The sequence below is a fragment of the Chelonia mydas genome, chromosome 8, assembly GCF_015237465.2.
Source record: "Chelonia mydas isolate rCheMyd1 chromosome 8, rCheMyd1.pri.v2, whole genome shotgun sequence".
NCBI lineage: Eukaryota > Metazoa > Chordata > Testudines > Cheloniidae > Chelonia > Chelonia mydas.
The window spans coordinates 1,257,680-1,276,922 of NC_057854.1; the positions used below are offsets into that span (position 1 = coordinate 1,257,680).

The following is a 19,243-nucleotide window of genomic DNA, read 5'->3' on the forward strand; positions in this document are numbered from 1 at the left end:
CTGGCTGCTCAGCCAGTCCTGCCAGCCCTGTGCCAGGCTCTCCCTCGGCTCCCCAGGTTCAGCCAGACGCTGCAGCAGCTGGTGAAGCAGCTGGCCCCCGAGTGCGACGTCACCTTGGTGCAGGCGGAGGATGGCAGCGGCAAGGGGATTGCCATGGTGACCGCAGTGGCATCTAGGCTGGCAGCCCAGCGCCTCCAGGTGAACCAAAGCCTGGCGCTGCTGAAGCTCTCGCCCGAGGCCCTGGGCAAGGTGCAGGCCTTGCTGAGACGGGAGATGGAGCTGGGGCTGAAGAAGGAGACGCAGGCCACGTCCTCCATCCGCATGCTGCCCACCTACATCTGTGCCACGCCCGACGGCTCGGGTGAGGGGCCGGCGGGCTGGGGATCTGCGGGGGGCATTGGCAGGGGGAGGCTGCGTGGGGTCGTTCCTGCCTTGGTGTGGCTGGGGCCTGGACTGGCAGCCCAAGGGTGGGCACAGCCCGGGCAGCCGCAGCACCAGCTCCCCCCAGTGCTTCATCCCAGCCTGGGGTCCCTGCGGGGAGATGGGGGCACCTGGGCCTGGTCAGTCTGTGGCCTCCGCGGGGCGAAGGGTGGGGGCCTGCAGGGCTAGGTACGGGGCCGGGGGTGCGCCAGGCCGGCAGGCTCTGGGTGCCGGGAGCAGGGAGCTGGTGCCGTGGCCCAGCCCAGCGCCTGCCTGGCTCTGACCTCTCCGTGCCCGTTGCAGAGAGAGGCGACTTCTTGGCTCTGGACCTGGGCAGGACGAACTTCCGGGTGCTGCTGGTGCAGGTGGGCGCCCGGGAGCAGGGCGGCGTGCGGATCGTCAGCGAGGTGTACTCCATCCCGCCCCAGGTGGCCCAGGGCCTGGGCAGCCAGGTACTGCGGGCACACGGGTCCTGGGGTACGGGCGCCAGCTGGGGGGCTTCCTTCCCGCTCCGGGGGGGCTGGAAATGCTGCCCCTGCTGCTGGGTGGGCTGGGGCTGCCTGGGGTGAGCGCCACCCTGCTCCCAGAGAAATGAGTCTCCCCCTCTCACTTCCCAGCCCCTAGGCAGGGCCTGGCTTGGGGCTGAGCCCCCAGCGTCCAATGGCCCCAGGTGGGTGCCAGTGCCCTGGGCAGGCTGCACCCCCACTGACCCCGCCCCCGCCAAATCTCTGCAGCTGTTTGACCACATCGTGGAGTGCATCGCGGAGTTCCAGGCCAAGCAGGGCATGACGGGCCAGACGCTGCCGCTCGGCTTCACCTTCTCCTTCCCCTGCCAGCAGACCAGCCTGGACCAGGTGAGGGGCCGGGGCATCCGGCGCTGCGCTGGCTGAGGGGACGTTGCGCAGACACCCTGCCCGGGGCAATTCAGCCGCTGCCCCGAGCTTCCCCCTTGTGGGGCTAGGCAGGGGAAACGTTCGGGCCGCAGCCCCAGGAGAAGGCCGGGACGTGCCGGGGGGAGGCTGCGGGGGCTGCGGCCCCAGGAGGAGGCCGGGACGTGCCAGGGGAGGCTGGGGGGGCCGTGGCCCCAGGAGGAGGCCGGGACGTGCCAGGGGGAGGCCACGGGGGCCGTGGCCCCAGGAGGAGGCTGGGACGTGCCGGGGGGAGGCTGCGGGGGCTGTGGCCCCAGGAGGAGGCCGGGACGTGCCAGGGGAGGCTGGGGGGGCCGTGGCCCCAGGAGGAGGCTGGGACGTGCCGGGGGGAGGCTGGGGGAGCCCTGTGGCCCCAGGAGGAGGCCGGGACGTGCCAGGGGAGGCTGGGGGGGCTGTGGCCCCAGGAGGAGGCCGGGATGTGCCGGGGGGAGGCTGGGAGGGCTGTGGCCCCAGGAGGAGGCCGGGACGTGCCGGGGGGAGGCTGGGGGGGCTGCGGCCCCAGGAGGAGGCTGGGATGTGCCGGGGAGAGGCTGGGGGGCCGCGACCCCAGGAGGAGGCCGGGATGTGCCGGGGGGAGGCTGGGGCGGCTGTGGCCCCAGGAGGAGGCCGGGACGTGCCAGGGGAGACTGCGGGGGCTGTGGCCCCAGGAGGAGGCCAGGACGTGCCAGGGGAGGCTGGGGGGGCCGTGGCCCCAGGAGGAGGCCGGGATGTGCAGGGGGGGAGGCTGGGGCGGCTGTGGCCCCAGGAGGAGGCCGGGACGTGCCGGGGAGAGGCTGGGGGGCCGCGACCCCAGGAGGAGGCCGGGACGTGCCAGGGGAGGCTGGGGGGGCTGTGGCCAGGGAAGGCAGCGTTTCCGTCCCTGCCTGTCTTCCCAGCACCGCTGGTGTGCAGCAGCCTGATGCGAACGCCAGCGGGCTGGGTGGGTGCCCGGCAGACAGGTGGGACTAGCCAGGTTGCTTCTAAGTGGAGTGTTCTGTCGCTTGTTAACTCTGAACACTAATGACTGGTCCCCAGGGCATCCTGCTGAGCTGGACCAAAGGATTCAACGCCTCGGGCTGTGTGGGGCAGGACGTGGTGAAGCTGCTCCGGGAGGCGGTGAAGCGCAAAAATGTATGGCACGGGGGCCTGGGCAGGGGGCCCGTGAGCCGGGCGGGGCGGGACGGGGCGGGGCGTTGTACTGGGCAGGTGGGCAGGGGTGGGGGGAGGCATCGTAGCGCCCGGCCGGGCATCGGGCCAGGCAGGGCGTTAGGTTCCCGGGTGGGGGGGTCAACGGGGGCATTGTGCGAGGCCGGGCATCGCGCCAGGAGCATCGGGCAGGGGGTTAGGTTGCCGGCGGGCTCAGGGCTGTGTGATGCTCTGTCTCAGCCTGACGGTGCCCGGCGATGGCCTCGCACAGGACGCGGGCGTGACGGGGGCAGGGCCGGAGCCCTGTGTCCCTCGCCCCAGTCAGCAGGTGGGGAGCAGGTGGGGAGCAGCTCCCCCCAGGGAGGCGCAGAGGGAGGGGCCGTTTCCCAGGAGACGGGGAGGGCAGTGTGCCCGTGCCGTTGCCCTGGTGATGGGGAATTGTGTTACCGAGTAACGGGTCTCATTCTTCCTAGCACTTTGCGCTGGACGTGGTTGCCATAGTGAACGACACCGTGGGAACCATGATGTCGTGCGGCTACGACGACCCCAGCTGTGAGGTCGGCCTCATTGTGGGTAAGGGGCAGCCCCCCCAGTGCGCAGCGGGCAGGCACACCCCCCCAGTGCCCAGCGGGCAGGCGCACCCCCCCCCAGTGCGCAGCGGGCAGGCACACCCCCCCAATGCCCAGCGAGCAGGCGCCCCCCCAGTACCCAGCGAGCAGGCGCACCCCCCAGGGCCCAGCGGGCAGGCGCACCCCCCAGTGCCCAGCGGGCAGGCGCACCCCCCCAGTGCCCAGCGGGCAGGCGCACCCCCCCCAGTGCCCAGCGGGCAGGCACACCCCCCCAATGCCCAGCGAGCAGGCGCCCCCCCAGTACCCAGCGAGCAGGCGCACCCCCCAGGGCCCAGCGGGCAGGCGCCACCCCCCAGTGCCCAGCGGGCAGGCGCACCCCCCCCAGTGCGCAGCGGGCAGGCGCACCCCCAGTGCCCAGCGAGCAGGCGCACCCCCCAGGGCCCAGCGGGCAGGCGCCCCCCCAGTACCCAGCGGGCAGGCGCCCCCCCAGTGCCCAGCGGGCAGGCGCACCCCCCCAGTGCCCAGCGGGCAGGCGCACCCCCAGTGCCCAGCGAGCAGGCGCACCCCCCCAGGCCCCAGCGGGCAGGCGCACCCCCCCAGTGCCCAGCGAGCAGGCGCCCCCCCCAATGCCCAGCGGGCAGGCGCCCCCCCCAATGCCCAGCGGGCAGGCGCCCCCCCAGTGCCCAGCGGGCAGGTACACCCCCCAGGGCCCGGCGAGCAGGCACACCCCCCCAGTGCCCAGCGGGCAGGCGCACCCCCCCAGGGCCCAGCGGGCAGGCGCCCCCCCAGTACCCAGCGGGCAGGCGCCCCCCCAGTGCCCAGCGGGCAGGCGCACCCCCAGGGCCCAGCGAGCAGGCGCACCCCCCAGGGCCCAGCGGGCAGGCGCCCCCCCAGTGCCCAGCGGGCAGGCGCACCCCCAGCCCCAGGACCAGGCGCTGCCCAGCAGCTGGGGTGTGTGTGTGTGCAGGAGCTAGGACAGTGTTCAACCTGCCCCACACTGCCCCCCCCAGCAGTGCTGGCCCCTTGGCATCGCCCCACTCCAGGGGCTAGTGCAGCAGGGGAGGGGTCTCGGCCCTGGGCTGGGTCTGCCCCAGCCGCAGCAGCCTGGCCGGGAAGGGGCCTGAGCTGATGCCCCGTCCCCCCCTCAGGCACGGGCACCAACGCCTGCTACATGGAGGAGCTGCGGAACGTGGGCACCCTGGCGGGGGGGGGAAGGGCGGATGTGCGTCAACATGGAGTTGGGGGCGTTCGGCGACAACGGCTGCCTGGACGCGTTCTTCACCCCCTTCGACAGACAGGTGGACGAGGCCTCGCTGAACCCCGGCAGGCAGAGGTGGGCAGGGCCAGGGCCACACCAGGGCTGGGCCGGGTGGCAGGGGTGGGGCACTGGGGGCAGAGGGACAAAGCAGGGGCTGCGCTGGGGCCATACTCGGGGGGGGGGGGGGAACAATGGCCATGCCACGCCGGGCAGGGGTCCATACCGGGCCTGGGCAGAGGCCGCACCGGGGCAGGCCTGGGCAGGGAGCTGGACTGGGGTGGGGAAGGGGCTGGCCGGGGCCATCGTGGGGCAGGGCAGGGCTGGCCAGGGGCTATACCGGGGCAGGCCTGGGCTGGGGGCTGTACCAGGGCAGGGCTGGCCAGGGGCTGTACCGGGGCTGTCCTGGGACAGGGCAGGGCTGGCCAGGGGCTGTACCGGGGCAGGCCTGGGGAGGGGGCTGGGCAGGGGGCTGTACCAGGGCAGGGCTGGCCGGGGCCCTGCAGCTGTGCTGACGGCCTCTCCTTCCGGGGCAGGTTCGAGAAGCTCATCAGTGGCATGTATCTGGGCGAGATCGTCCAGCACATCCTGCTGGAGCTCACGGCCAAGGGGCTCCTGTTCCGGGGCCGCCCGTCCCCCAAGCTTCAGACCCGGGACATCTTCCAGACCAAGTTCCTGTCGTCCATCGAGAGGTGAGCGCGGGGCGGGCGCAGGAGGGGGAGCGGGGCAGGCGCTGTTGGTGCCGATGGCTCCTGGGACGCCGACTGCCAGGCAGGGCAGGGGCTCCAGCCCTAGATGCGGAGCTGCTCCTAGGGATGGCAGCATGGGGGGTGGGGGCGAGGGCCCGAGGCCGCGCTGACCGTGCCCCTGGGGTCCCCACAGCGACGGCCTGGCCCTGCGGCAGGTGTGCGCCATCCTGGAGGAGCTGGGGCTGCACGTCACCTGCGAGGACAGCGTGCTGGTACGGGAGGTGTGCCAGGTGGTGGCCCGGCGCGCGGCCCAGCTCTGCGGGGCAGGAGTGGCTGCTGTGGTGGAGAAGATCCGGGAGAACCGGGGCCTGGAGCAGCTTTCGGTGGCGGTGGGCGTGGACAGGACACTCTACAAGCTGCACCCACAGTGAGTGGGGGCGGGAGGGGCGGCCGGGGCCTGCTGGCACACGGGGGATCACAGAGGGTAGGGGCTCGGGGCCCCCCACAGCTGTGCCAGCAAATGGGTGCAGAGCAGCTGCTTGTCCCTGTGGGGGAAGTGCCCATGCTGGCGAGTGGGGCAGGGATGAGTTGCAGTAGGTGCTGCCAAGGGCAGGGACACGGAGTTTGCTTGTGAGTGAGCAAGGGACAGCTGCAATGCCTGGCTGCAGGGCGCGGCGGGCGGTGAAGGGGGGCGGGTTGCAGGGCGCGGCAGGCAGTGAAGGGGGGGCGGGTTGCAGGGCCCGGCGGGCAGTGAAGGGGGGGCGGGTTGCAGGGCGCGGAGGGCGGTGAAGGGGGGCGGGTTGCAGGGCGCGGAGGGCGGTGAAGGGGGGCGGGTTGCAGGGCCCGGCGGGCGGTGAAGGGGGGGCGGGTTGCAGGGCCCGGCGGGCGGTGAAGGGGGGCGGGTTGCAGGGCCCGGCGGGCGGTGAAGGGGGGCGGGCTGCAGGGCCCGGCGGGCGGTGAAGGGGGGCGGGCTGCAGGGCCCGGCGGGCGGTGAAGGGGGGCGGGCTGCAGGGCCCGGCGGGCGGTGAAACGGGGCGGGCTGCAGGGCCCGGCGGGCGGTGAAGGGGGGCGGGTTACAGGGCCCGGCGGGCGGTGAAGGGGGGCGGGTTGCAGGGCCCGGCGGGCGGTGAAGGGGGCGGGTTTCAGGGCGCGGCGGGCGGTGAAGGGGGGCGGGTTGCAGGGCCCGGCGGGCGGTGAAAGGGGGCGGGCTGCAGGGCCCGGCGGGCGGTGAAGGGGGGCGGGCTGCAGGGCCCGGCGGGCGGTGAAGGGGGGCTGGTTGCAGGGCCCGGCGGGCGGTGAAGGGGGGCGGGTTGCAGGGCCCGGCGGGCGGTGAAGGGGGGCGGGTTTCAGGGCGCGGCGGGCGGTGAAGGGGGGCGGGTTGCAGGGCGTGGCGGGCACTGAAGGGGGGCGAGCTGCAGGGCCCGGCGGGCAGTGAAGGGGGGCGGGTTGCAGGGCCCGGCGGGCGGTGAAGGGGGGCGGGCTGCAGGGCCCGGCGGGCGGTGAAGGGGGGCGGGTTGCAGGGCGCGGCGGGCGGTGAAGGGGGGCGGGTTGCAGGGCCCGGCGGGCGGTGAAGGGGGGCGGGTTGCAGGGCGCGGCGGGCGGTGAAGGGGGGCGGGTTGCAGGGCCCGGCGGGCGATGAAGGGGGGGCGGGTTGCAGGGCGCGGCGGGCGGTGAAGGGGGGCGGGTTTCAGGGCCCGGCGGGCGATGAAGGGGGGCGGGTTGCAGGGCCCGGCGGGCAGTGAAGGGGGGCGGGCTGCAGGGCCCGGCGGGCGGTGAAGGGGGGCGGGCTGCAGGGCCCGGCGGGCGGTGAAGGGGGGCGGGTTACAGGGCCCGGCGGGCGGTGAAGGGGGGTGGGTTGCAGGGCCCGGCGGGCGGTGAAGGGGGGCGGGTTTCAGGGCGCGGCGGGCGGTGAAGGGGGGGCGGGTTTCAGGGCCCGGCGGGCGGTGAAAGGGGGCGGGCTGCAGGGCCCGGCGGGCGGTGAAGGGGGGCGGGCTGCAGGGCCCGGCGGGCGGTGAAGGGGGGCTGGTTGCAGGGCCCGGCGGGCGGTGAAGGGGGGCGGGTTGCAGGGCCCGGCGGGCGGTGAAGGGGGGCAGGTTTCAGGGCGCGGCGGGCGGTGAAGGGGGGCGGGCTGCAGGGCCCGGCGGGCGGTGAAGGGGGGCGGGTTTCAGGACGCGGCGGGCAGTGAAGGGGGGCGGGCTGCAGGGCCCGGCGGGCGGTGAAGGGGGGCGGGTTTCAGGGCGCGGCGGGCAGTGAAGGGGGGGCGGGCTGCAGAGCGCGGCGGGCGGTGAAGGGGGGCGGGTTTCAGGGCCCGGCGGGCAGTGAAGGGGGGGCGGGTTGCAGAGCGCGGCGGGCGGTGAAGGGGGGCGGGCTGCAGGGCCCGGCGGGCAGTGAAGGGGGGCGGGTTTCAGGGCGCGGCGGGCGGTGAAGGGGGGCGGGCTGCAGAGCGCGGCGGGCGGTGAAGGGGGGCGGGTTTCAGGGCCCGGCGGGCAGTGAAGGGGGGCGGGTTGCAGAGCGCGGCGGGCGGTGAAGGGGGGCGGGCTGCAGGGCCCGGCGGGCAGTGAAGGGGGGCGGGTTTCAGGGCGCGGCGGGCTGTGAAGGGGGGCGGGCTGCAGGGCGCGGCGGGCAGTGAAAGGGGGCGGGTTTCAGGGCGCGGCGGGCAGTGAAGGGGGGCGGGCTGCAGGGCCCGGCGGGCGGTGAAGGGGGGCGGGTTTCAGGGCGCGGCGGGCAGTGAAGGGGGGCGGGTTTCAGGGCGCGGCGGGCAGTGAAGGGGGGCGGGCTGCAGGGCCCGGCGGGCAGTGAAGGGGGGCGGGTTTCAGGGCGCGGCGGGCAGTGAAGGGGGGCGGGCTGCAGGGCCCGGCGGGCGGTGAAGGGGGGCGGGTTTCAGGGCGCGGCGGGCAGTGAAGGGGGGCGGGCTGCAGGGCACGGCGGGCAGTGAAGGGGGGCGGGCTGCAGGGCCCGGCGGGCAGTGAAGGGGGGCAGGTTTCAGGGCGCGGCGGGCAGTGAATGGGGGCGGGTTGCAGGGCGCGGCGGGCAGTGAAGGGGGGCGGGTTGCAGGGCGCGGCGGGCAGTGAAGGGGGGCGGGTTTCAGGGCGCGGCGGGCGCTGAAGGGGGGCTGGTTGCAGGGCCCGGCGGGCAGTGAAAGGGGGCGGGTTGCAGGGCCCGGCGGGCAGTGAAGGGGGGCAGGTTTCAGGGCGCGGCGGGCAGTGAAGGGGGGCGGGCTGCAGGGCGCAGCGGGCAGAGAAGGGGGGCGGGCTGCAGGGCACGGCGGGCAGTGAAGGGGGGCGGGTTGCAGGGCCCGGCGGGCGGTGAAGGGGGGCGGGTTTCAGGGCCCGGCGGGCGGTGAAGGGGGGCGGGCTGCAGGGCGCGGCGGGCAGTGAAGGGGGGCTGGTTGCAGGGCCCGGAGGGCGGTGAAGGGGGGCGGGCTGCAGGGCCCGGCGGGCGGTGAAGGGGGGCGGGTTGCAGGGCGCGGCGGACGGTGAAGGGGGGCGGGCTGCAGGGCGCGGCGGGCACTGAAGGGGGGCGGGTTGCAGGGCCCGGCGGGCGGTGAAGGGGGGCGGGTTGCAGGGCGCGGCGGGCGGTGAAGGGGGGCGGGCTGCAGGGCCCGGCGGGCGGTGAAGGGGGGCGGGCTGCAGGGCGCGGCGGGCAGTGAAGGGGGGCGGGTTTCAGGGCGCGGCGGGCAGTGAAGGGGGGCGGGCTGCAGGGCCCGGCGGGCGGTGAAGGGGGGCGGGTTTCAGGGCGCGGCGGGCAGTGAAGGGGGGCGGGTTTCAGGGCGCGGCGGGCGGTGAAGGGGGGCGGGCTGCAGGGCACGGCGGGCAGTGAAGGGGGGCGGGTTTCAGGGCCCGGCGGGCAGTGAAGGGGGGCGGGCTGCAGGGCCCGGCGGGCAGTGAAGGGGGGCAGGTTTCAGGGCGCGGCGGGCAGTGAATGGGGGCGGGTTGCAGGGCGCGGCGGGCAGTGAAGGGGGGCGGGTTTCAGGGCGCGGCGGGCAGTGAAGGGGGGCGGGTTTCAGGGCGCGGCGGGCGGTGAAGGGGGGCTGGTTGCAGGGCCCGGCGGGCAGTGAAAGGGGGCGGGTTGCAGGGCCCGGCGGGCAGTGAAGGGGGGCAGGTTTCAGGGCGCGGCGGGCAGTGAAGGGGGGCGGGCTGCAGGGCGCGGCGGGCAGTGAAGGGGGGCGGGCTGCAGGGCGCGGCGGGCAGAGAAGGGGGGCGGGCTGCAGGGCACGGCGGGCAGTGAAGGGGGGCGGGTTGCAGGGCCCGGCGGGCGGTGAAGGGGGGCGGGCTGCAGGTCCCGGCGGGCGGTGAAGGGGGGCGGGCTGCAGGGCGCGGCGGGCAGTGAAGGGGGGCTGGTTGCAGGGCCCGGAGGGCGGTGAAGGGGGGCGGGCTGCAGGGCCCGGCGGGCGGTGAAGGGGGGCGGGTTGCAGGGCGCGGCGGACGGTGAAGGGGGGCGGGCTGCAGGGCGCGGCGGGCACTGAAGGGGGGCGGGTCGCAGGGCCCGGCGGGCGGTGAAGGGGGGCGGGCTGCAGGGCGCGGCGGGCAGTGAAGGGGGGCGGGCTGCAGAGCGCGGAGGGCAGTGAAGGGGGGGCGGGTTGCAGGGCGCGGCGGGCTGTGAAGGGGGGCGGGCTGCAGGGCCCGGCGGGCGGTGAAGGGGGGCGGGCTGCAGGGCGCAGCGGGCAGTGAAGGGGGGCTGGTTGCAGGGCCCGGCGGGCGGTGAAGGGGGGCGGGTTGCAGGGCGCGGCGGGCGGTGAAGGGGGGCGGGTTGCAGGGCCCGGCGGGCAGTGAAGGGGGGCGGGTTTCAGGGCGCGGCGGGCAGTGAAGGGGGGCTGGTTGCAGGGCCCGGCGGGCGGTGAAGGGGGGCGGGTTGCAGGGCCCGGCGGGCAGGGCCGGTGAAGGGGGGGCGGTTGCAGGGCGCGGCGGACGGTGAAGGGGGGGGGCGGGCTGCAGGGCGCGGCGGGCACTGAAGGGGGGCGGGTTGCAGGGCCCGGCGGGCGGTGAAGGGGGGCGGGCTGCAGGGCGCGGCGGGCAGTGAAGGGGGGGCTGGGTGCAGGGCGCGGCGGGCAGTGAAAGGGGGGGCGGGCTGCAGAGCGCGGAGGGCAGTGAAGGGGGGCGGGTTGCAGGGCGCGGCGGGCGGTTAAGGGGGGCGGGTTGCAGGGCGCGGCGGGCGGTTAAGGGGGGCGGGTTGCAGGGCCCGCCGAGCGGTGAAGGGGGGCGGGTTGCAGGGCCCGGCGGGCGGTGAAGGGGGGCGGGTTGCAGGGCGCGGAGGGCGGTGAAGGGGGGCGGGTTGCAGGGCCCGGCGGGCGGTGAAGGGGGGCGGGTTTCAGGGCGTGGCGGGCGGTGAAGGGGGGCGGGCTGCAGGGCACAGCGGGCAGTGAAGGGGGGCGGGTTGCAGGGCCCGGCGGGCGGTGAAGTGGGGCGGGCTGCAGGGCCCGGCGGGCAGTGAAGGGGGGCGGGTTGCAGGGCCCGGCGGGCGGTGAAGGGGGGCGGTTGCAGGGCCCGGCGGGCGGTGAAGGGGGGCGGGTTGCAGGGCCCGGCGGGCGGTTAAGGGGGGCGGGTTGCAGGGCGCGGCGGGCAGTGAAGGGGGGCTGGTTGCAGGGCCCGGCGGGCGGTGAAGGGGGGCGGGTTGCAGGGCCCGGCGGGCGGTTAAGGGGGGCGGGTTGCAGGGCCCGCCGAGCGGTGAAGGGGGGCGGGCTGCAGGGCCCGGCCGAGCGGTGAAGGGGGGCGGGCTGCAGGGCGCGGCGGGCAGTGAAGGGGGGCGGGCTTGCAGGGCGCGGCGGGCAGTGAAGGGGGGCGGGTTGCAGGGCCGGCGGGCAGGTGAAGGGGGGCGGGCTGCAGGGCGCGGCGGGCAGTGAAGGGGGGCTGGTTGCAGGGTTTACGGCCTCACTCCCCCCTCTCTCTGCAGCTTCGCGCAGGAGGTGCAGGGGACTGTGCAGCGCCTCGCCCCACGCTGCAGCGTCACCTTCCTGCAGTCAGAAGACGGCTCGGGGAAAGGGGCCGCGCTCATCGCAGCTGTTGCCTGTCGTGTCGCCCGTCACCAGCGGGTCTGAGCCTGCCCGGTGTAGGGAGGAGCTCGGGCTCTCTGCAGGCCATTTGCACCCCCGCCCGAGGCTGCTGAGTGGGCAGGGACCGGAACCCCCCCCATGGGGCAGCACCCCTCCCCGTCCCCTGTGCCTGGCGGCCGGCGCGAGCCCCAGCTAGCAATATAGATCCAATTTATTTACATGGTGCCCGCTAGCCCCCCGCCGCGCGGTGCCTGCTATGTACATAAGGCCAAGTGTAAATACGCGAATGCACTTGAATACAGAATTAAAAACCGATCTTTACACAACATGGGACGGGGCCTGGCACCGCCCGGCCCCACACGGTTACAGCACGCACGACGCACAATGCCCGCTGCGCACACAGCGCCCGGCTGGGCTGGGCTGGAGCCACGCTGCCCATCCCAGCACCCGCCAGAGCCTCCCACCCGCAGCCCCTGCCATGGCCTGTTCTTTGGCTCCAAGACGCCCCCCGGGGGGACTGGCTCTGGTGTCGGGCAGCCCCTTGGCATGCGGGGGGCGGAGGGGGCGGCAGGGGAGTCCTCAAGGGGTCCTGGGGCAGCAAGGGGCACAGCCCCCCACACTCAGTCAGTGCCAGCACTGGGGAGCTGGTGCCCACCCAGAGGTGGGGGCTGCAGCTGAGGGGCAGCCAGCTCCCTGCCCCCTGCGCGGGCAGCAGGGGCGCCAGAGACCCGAGTGGAGCAGCAGGGGCAGGAGCCCAGCACAGGCCCCCCGGGGGACGGAGCTGGCACCTCTGGGGCAGCAACACCCACACTGCTGCCCCGGGGCCTGTGCTCCCCGCTCCGCAGGGCCCCAGCCCCACCCCGCCCTGGCCCCTCAGCACTCGGCCTCCGAGACGGCGAAGAGGGCACTGTCCTGTTTGCCCACCTCGGCCACGGCTGCGGCCAGCTGTGCCAGGTTCCCGCTGGGGAAGTGCCGCGCCTCCCACAGGTTCAGGATCATGGCGGTCGGGCTGGCCTTCGAGGCAAAGAAGCTGAGATGGCTGCAGAGGAGAGGGGAGGGGGCGTTAGCCGGGAGCTCCATCCCCGCCCCCGCCCAGGGCACTCTCTGCTCTCACGGGCTGGTCGGCCATGGGGGGGTTGGGTCCACAGGCCCAGGTGGGGCCCACTTCACCGAGTGGGGTGTGCTGCCTGGGTCTCCTCCCAGGTGGGCCACTGCCCGCCCGTTCCAGGAGCCCTGCCAGCTTCAGGGGGTGCAGAATGTGGCCAAGCAGCCCTGCTCCCCACCTCTGCTCCCTGTGCTCTGCCCTGGCTCCTGGGGGCCGCGGCGGCTGGGTGAGAGATCTGGCGCTGGGATCACTCCCTGCCCCCAGTGCCCTGCCCCCGGGATCGCTCCCTGCCCCCAATGCCCTGCCCCCGGGATCGCTCCCTGCCCCCAGTGCCCTGCCCCCGGGATCGCTCCCTGCCCCCAGTGCTCTGCCCCCGGGATCGCTCCCTGCCCCCAGTGCCCTGCCCCTGGGATTGCTCCCTGCCCCCAGTGGCCTGCCCCTGGAATCATCCCTACCCCCAGGATCGCTCCCTGCACTTGGTGCCCTGGCTGGGGGACACTCCCTGCCCCTGGTGCCCTTACACCGGAATCACTCCCTGCCCCCAGTGCCCTATGTGACGAAGTGGGACTGTTCTTAATGTTTCCTCTGAATAGTGTGGGGGTGCCTCAGTTTCCCCTAGGCAGTTCTTAAGTATCTAGGGGGTGGGGTAAGGGTGTATGATCACTGCAGAGCCCTAGAGGGCAGGTGTGTGCAGGGGTCTGGACACAGAGAATGGCCGACACCCTGTTTCCTGGCCACTGATGGCCTGGGCCCTTCCCCCCTGCGAGGTGAGAGCTAAAGGGTTGGAGAACAAAGGAATCCGGTGACCTCCTGGCCCGGGAAAGGGACAAAGCCCAGAGGAGGAGGGGCTGGAGGGAGTTTCAGTTTGGGGCTGGCTGGGACATGGAATGAAGGGCACACGGGGTTGTCTGGCTCACTGCCCCCCAAAATGGACCCAGCTGAGGGGTCCTGTTCTCTGCACCTACAAGATCCAGTTTGGACCATGTTCCTGTCATCTAATAAACCTCTGTTTTACTGGCTGGCTGAGAGTCCCGTCTGACTGCAGAGTTGGGGGGCAGGACCCTCTGGCTTCCCCAGGACCCCGCCTGGGCGGACTCGCTGTGGGAAGGGCACGGAGGGGCAGAGGAGGCTGAATGCTCCGAGGTCAGACCCAGGAAGGTGGAAGCCGGGTGAGCTGTGTGTCCTGCAGACAGGCTGCCCCCCGGGATGCTCCCTGCCCCCAATGCCCTGCCCCTGGGATCACTCCCCGCCCCCAGTGCCCTGCCCCTGGGATCGCTCCCTGTGTCCTGCCCTGGGAGCGCACCCTGCCCCCAGTGTCCTGGCAGGGGGATGCTCCCTGCCCCCGGTGCCCTGCCCCCAGGATCGCTCCCTGCCCCCGGTGCCCTGGCGGGGAGACGCTGCCTGCCCCTGTACCTGTCCAGGTGGAGTTTCTGGGCCAGCGTTCTCCAGTCAGCCCCACGGGCGCAGGGCGTGTCCAGGCTGCTGATGATCTTCTGGCGGATGAGGAAGGGGATCTTGAAGGCACTGGGGCCCACCAGGGCTGGGCAGCCGGCCTCGCTGTCGGGCACCAGCCAGTCCGAGAAGCTCGTATCCTAGGAGTCCAGCAGGGAGAGGGGTGAGCAGGGAGGGGACCCACAGCCCCGAGCGGCAGGGCCCCAGGCCTGGGGGTGGGGCTGGGTGGCAGCACCCCCTGCGGCTCTCACCTCTGCTGCCAGCTCCTGCGGGGCCTTCGGAGGGGCTGGCACCCGCCTGCATCGCGGCAGCCTGGCCCTTGGGGAGCTGCTGCCCTCTCTCGTCTGCTGTGCCCCGTGACCGGCGGGGGGCCATCCAGTGCCATGGCGATGGTCCGGGATCCCTGCTTCCCTGGCACTGGGGCCTGGCGCGTGCCCGCAGGCAGCCCCCCGCCCCCGCACTGGGTCCGGGGCAGCCCCCCCGCCCCCACACTGGGGCCTGGAGCACGCCCGCAGGCAGCCCCCCGCCCTGGAGCCTGGCACGCGCCCGCAGGCAGCCCCCCGCCCTCGCACTGGCTCTGGGGCAGCCCCGCCCCCGCACTGGGGCCTGGCGCGCGCCCGCAGGCAGCTCCCTGCCCCCGCACTGGCTCCGGGGCAGCCCCCCCCGCCCCCGCCCTGGCTCCGGGGCAGCCCCTGCCCCCACACTGGGGCCTGGCACGCGCCCGCAGGCAGCCCCCCGCCCCCGCACTGGCTCCGGGGCAGCCCCTGCCCCCACACTGGGGCCTGGCACATGCCTGCAGGCAGCCCCCCGCCCCCCGATCCCGGCCCGCTCACCTTGGCGATGTTGAGGTTGATGCTGAAGCTCTGCCCGTCGCCCTCCACCTGCCAGACCCAGACCTTGCAGGCCAGCTGGCAGGTGCTGGGGCTGAGACGCTCCAGCGAGAAGGTGCAGTGCAGGAAGGGCTGCAGCCCGCTCCACAGGTGGTAGAAGGGGATCTCCTGCGGCGGAGGGAAGCCGAGGGTCACTCCCGCCTGCCCTGGGTCTGCTACAGGGCTCTCGGGCTTCAGGGGAGGGGCAGGAATCCCCCCAGCCTCCCCAAGAAGCACCAGAGACTGGCCCCCACCCCAGCCGAGAGCAGGAGCTCGGGGCAGGATGGGGGGCAGGGAAGAGCAGGGTGTCCCTGCCAGTCCCTGGGGCTCGGTGCCTGCTCGGCCATGGCGCTGCTGCAGGGCTCACCTGTCCTGGCGTGGGCAGAGCTGGGCCTTGCCCTGGAGGCTGGCGGGGGCAGAGTGGGCGCCGTAGGCACGGCTGGCTCGCCTACCTGGTAGCTGGCGAGGAGTTTGCTCTTCCACAGCGAGCTGGGCATGTCGTGGATGGAGAGGCGCAGGTTGTGGTAACTGTCCTTGAAGTGCAGGACACGGGGGGCTCCGATCAGCTGCCCCCCCAGCTGCTTCTCCAGCTGCATCACCTCCTGTTGGGAGACGGACGCTCAGCCAGGGAGTGAGCCCCAGCCTGGGCCACCCCCTAGCCCCAGCCGGGCAGCCAGCCAGGGCCAGCCCCTAGCCCCAGCCGGGCAGCCAGCCAGGGCCAGCCCCTAGCCCCAGCCGGGCAGCCAGCCCGGGCCAGCCCCTAGCTCCAGCCGGGCAGCCAGCCCGGGCCAGCCCCTAGCCCCAGCCGGGCAGCCAGCCCGGGCCAGCCCCTAGCTCCAGCCGGGCAGCCAGCCCGGGCCAGCCCCTAGCCCCAGCCGGGCAGCCAGCCCGGGCCAGCCCCTAGCCCCAGCCGGGCAGCCAGCCCGGGTCAGCCCCTAGCCCCAGCCGGGCAGCCAGCCCGGGCCAGCCCGTAGCCCCAGCCGGGCAGCCAGCCCGGGCCAGCCCCCAGCCCCAGCCAGGCAGCCAGCCTGGGCCAGCCCCTAGCCCCAGCCGGGCAGCCAGCCTGGGCCAGCCCCTAGCCCCAGCCGGGCAGCCAGCCCGGGCCAGCCCGTAGCCCCAGCCGGGCAGCCAGCCTGGGCCAGCCCCCAGCCCCAGCCGGGCAGCCAGCCTGGGCCAGCCCCTAGCCCCAGCCGGGCAGCCAGCCTGGGCCAGCCCCTAGCCCCAGCCGGGCAGCCAGCCTGGGCCAGCCCGTAGCCCCAGCCGGGCAGCCAGCCTGGGCCAGCCCCAGCCCCAGCCGGGCAGCCAGCCTGGGCCAGCCCCTAGCCCCAGCCGGGCAGCCAGCCCGGGCCAGCCCCTAGCCCCAGCCGGGCAGCCAGCCCAGGCCAGCCCCTAGCTCCAGCCGGGCAGCCAGCCCGGGCCAGCCCCTAGCCCCAGCCGGGCAGCCAGCCTGGGCCAGCCCCTAGCCCCAGCCGGGCAGCCAGCCCGGGCCAGCCCCCAGCCCCAGCCGGGCAGCCAGCCCGGGCCAGTGCCCTCTCAGCACGGGTCCTGGATCCGGCTGTGCCCAGCAGCCAGCGGGGGGAACAGAGTACCCCTCACCCCTCAAGTGCCTCCTGGCTGACCCCCCGCCCTAGGGTTCACAGCCTGTCCCTGGGCAGCCCTGGCCCCAGTGACGGGGTGGGCTGAGCAATGCAGCTCTGGGGGCCTCGTGGCATGGGGGGAGCCCGTTGCCTTTCTCTGCAGGGCTCAGCTCAACCCATCCAGGGCCCAGCCCTGCCAGGTCAGGGGGCAGCTGGGCACTGACCAGCACGGCCCTGCTGCCATAACAGTGCCAGGAGGGAGGGGAGATTGGCAGAACTGCAGGGTCTCAATGCGTGGATGAGAAGATGGGGTAGATTTATATACACAGAGAACATGAAACGATGGGTGTTACCATACACCCTATAACGAGAGTAATCAGGTAAGGTGAGCTATTACCAGGAGGAGAGCGGGGGGGAGGGGGGGGGACCTTTTGTAGTGATAGGTTCCCCACCCCCACCCCACCCCGCTTTCCTGCTGGTAATAGCTCACCTTACCTGATCACTCTCCTTACAGTGTGTATGGTAACACCCATTGTTTCATGTTCCCTATGTATATAAATCTCCCCACTGTATTTTCCACTGAATGCATCCGATGAAGTGAGCTGTAGCTCACAAAAGTTTATGCTCAAAGAAATCAGTTAGTCTCTAAGGTGCCACTAGTCCTCCTTTTCTTTTTGCAATTCTTACATTGTGTAACAAAATTTTCTAACCAATTATATCCCACCACCTAAATTAATTTACACCTAGAAAAATTAATTATATAGCAGACAGAAACAATTAAAGAACCAGACAGAGATCATACAGACAAACAATAGGGAAGTGGGGACCGTAAAAACAAAACAATAAAGAAATGAGGATTTCACAATCCCAACTATTGAGAAGTGATTTCTTGCCAGGCAGACGCCATCAAACTAAGTTTTCTTTAACCATCTTAAGATCTGTTTCTTTATCTGGTGATGGTGGTACTATTAGGCCAGGATCTCCCTTTTAACAGCCTGATATGACATTGCTTTAATGTAATTTAGATGGAATGTGAGGATGTGACTCCTGCTTCTTAGCTAATGGCTGCCGCTTGGCTGCTCTTTTAATCTGGCTGCAAACGAAGGCCTTAAGCCAGGGGTTCTCAAATTGGGGGTCGGGACCCCTCAGGGGGCTGTGAGGTTATTACATGGGGGGTCACGAGTTATCAGCCTGCACCCCAAACCCTGCTTTTCATCCAGCATTTATAATCGTGTCAAATATATAAAGAAGTGTTTTTAATTTATAAGGGGGGTCTTGTCACGCAGTCCCCGGGCGATGCTCTGGAACTGCTACCTAGTAAAGGGGAGAGGATAGACGTTGATAAAGTGCAGGTAGGAATGAGGAGAAACAGTCAAATGAAAGAGTCCCATTCAGTTATCTCACATGAAGCAGACAACTAAATACTGACAACTATAGACATGCTAGAAGTGTAAATACTAAGATGCGTGAACTCGAGTGCTTGGTATTAAATGAGGACATTGACATAGTCGGCATCACAGAAACTTGGTGGAATGATGATAATCAATGGGGCACGGTCATACCAGGGTACAAACTATATAGGAATGACAGAGTAGATTGCACTGGTGGGGTAGTGGCATTGTTTGTGAAAGAAAGCATGGAGTCAAATATAGAACAAATCTTAAATGAATCAAACTGTCCCATAGAATCTCTCTGGATAGAAATTCCAGGCTTGACTGACAAGAGTATAGCAGCAAGGATATACTAAAAAGAAAAGGAGTACTTGTGGCCCCTTAGAGACTAACCAATTTATTTGAGCATAAGCTTTCGTGAGCTACAGCTCACTGGATATACTACTGACCAGGGTGGTGACGATGATTGTGAAATGCGCCGGGAGAGTAGAGAGACGATAAAAACAGAAAACAGAATAATAATGGGGGATTTAAACTGTCTCCACATTGACTGCGTCCATGTCCCCTCAGGACGGGATGCAGAGATAACATTTCCACACACGATCCATGACTGGCACCCATCAGAGGGGAGGCAATTCTTGATTTAGTCCTAAGTGGAGCACGGGATCTGGTCCAAGAGGTGACTAGAGCTGGACCGCTCGGTGATAGCGACCATAATGTAACTACATTTCACATCTGGGGGGGAGGGAGGGGACACCAAAGGAACCCACCGCAGCAGCATTTAACTTCACAAGGGGGAACGTCACAAGAATGCAGCGGCCAGGGAAACGGAAATTGAAAGGAGCCCAAGAGTGAAATGCCTCAAGCTGCACGCAGGAACCCGTAACAGAGGCTCAAACTACCTGCACACCCCAAATAAAAAACCAGTAAGAAGTCCAAAACAATGTCAGCGTGGCAAACAGCAGAGTCTCAGAGGTGGTTAGAAGCAAAGAGGCACCCTTTAAAAATTGGAAGTCAACTCCTGCTGAGGAAAATAGCAAGGAGCATAAACTCTGGCGCGTCAGGTGTAAAAGGATAGTTAGGTAGGCCAAAGAATTTGAAGAGCAGCCAGCAAAAAACTAAAATACATCCAAAGCAGAAAGCCACGTGAACCATCAGTGGGGCCACTGGATGATCGAGGTGCTAAAGGAGCACTCAGAGAGGACAAGGCCGTTGCAGAGAAACCTAAATGAATTCTTCGCATCAGTCTTCACTGCAGAAGATGTGGGGGAGATTCCCACACTTGAGCCATTCTTTTTAGGTGACAAATCTGAGGAACTGTTCTAGATCGAGGTGTCATTAGAGGAGGGTTTGGAACAAATTGATAAACAGTAATAAGTCATCAGGACCGAAGGTATCACCCAAGTTCTGAAGGAACTCAAATGTGAAATTGCTTAATTACCAACTGTGGTATGTAACCTATGGCTTAAATCCCCACGCCCTCCCTGCGGGGCTCTGAGCAGGAACCCACCCCCAGCCTCTGTACGAGATGACTGGAAGTTAGCTAAAGTGACACCAATTTTTAAAAAGGTCTCCAGAGGTGACCCCGACAATTACAGGCCGGTAAGCCTGACTTCAGAATCATGCAAACTGGTTGAAACTATAGTAAAGAACAGAATTATCAGAAGCAGAGATGAACACGATTTGTTGGGGAAGAGTCAACAGGGCTTTTGTAAAGGGAAATCATGCCTCGACAATCTACTAGAATTCTTTGGGCGGGGGTGTCAACAAGGGGGGTCCAGTGGATATAGTGTACTTGGACTTTCAGAAAGCCTTTGACAAGGTCCCTCAACAAAGGCTCTTAAGCAAAGTGAGCAGTCATGGGATATGAGGG

General features: G+C 70.2%; 2 protein-coding genes across 5 annotated transcripts in view; one reads left to right on the forward strand and one right to left on the reverse strand.

Annotated features, from left to right (window-relative positions):
• The window catches only part of HK3 (hexokinase 3), a 30,086-nt gene extending 18,795 nt beyond the window's left edge, over positions 1-11,291 (forward strand). The window contains 10 exon segments of the mRNA XM_037907348.2: positions 57-361; positions 724-872; positions 1,155-1,274; positions 2,364-2,459; positions 2,948-3,047; positions 4,192-4,247; positions 4,249-4,376; positions 4,835-4,990; positions 5,181-5,414; positions 10,877-11,291. Of these exon segments, the coding sequence (XP_037763276.2) occupies positions 57-361; positions 724-872; positions 1,155-1,274; positions 2,364-2,459; positions 2,948-3,047; positions 4,192-4,247; positions 4,249-4,376; positions 4,835-4,990; positions 5,181-5,414; positions 10,877-11,021 (1,489 nt within the window). The 3' untranslated portion in view covers positions 11,022-11,291.
• UNC5A (unc-5 netrin receptor A) overlaps positions 11,274-19,243 on the reverse strand; it is a 62,596-nt gene continuing 54,626 nt past the window's right edge. For all 4 annotated transcript variants that reach the window (XM_037907350.2, XM_037907351.2, XM_043521243.1 and 1 more), the window contains 4 exons: positions 14,855-15,004; positions 14,367-14,531; positions 13,495-13,673; positions 11,274-12,015 (listed from right to left, as the gene is read on the reverse strand). In XM_037907350.2, the coding sequence (XP_037763278.2) occupies positions 11,850-12,015; positions 13,495-13,673; positions 14,367-14,531; positions 14,855-15,004 (660 nt within the window). In that variant the 3' untranslated portion in view covers positions 11,274-11,849. The remainder of the gene's footprint in view (positions 12,016-13,494; positions 13,674-14,366; positions 14,532-14,854; positions 15,005-19,243) is intronic.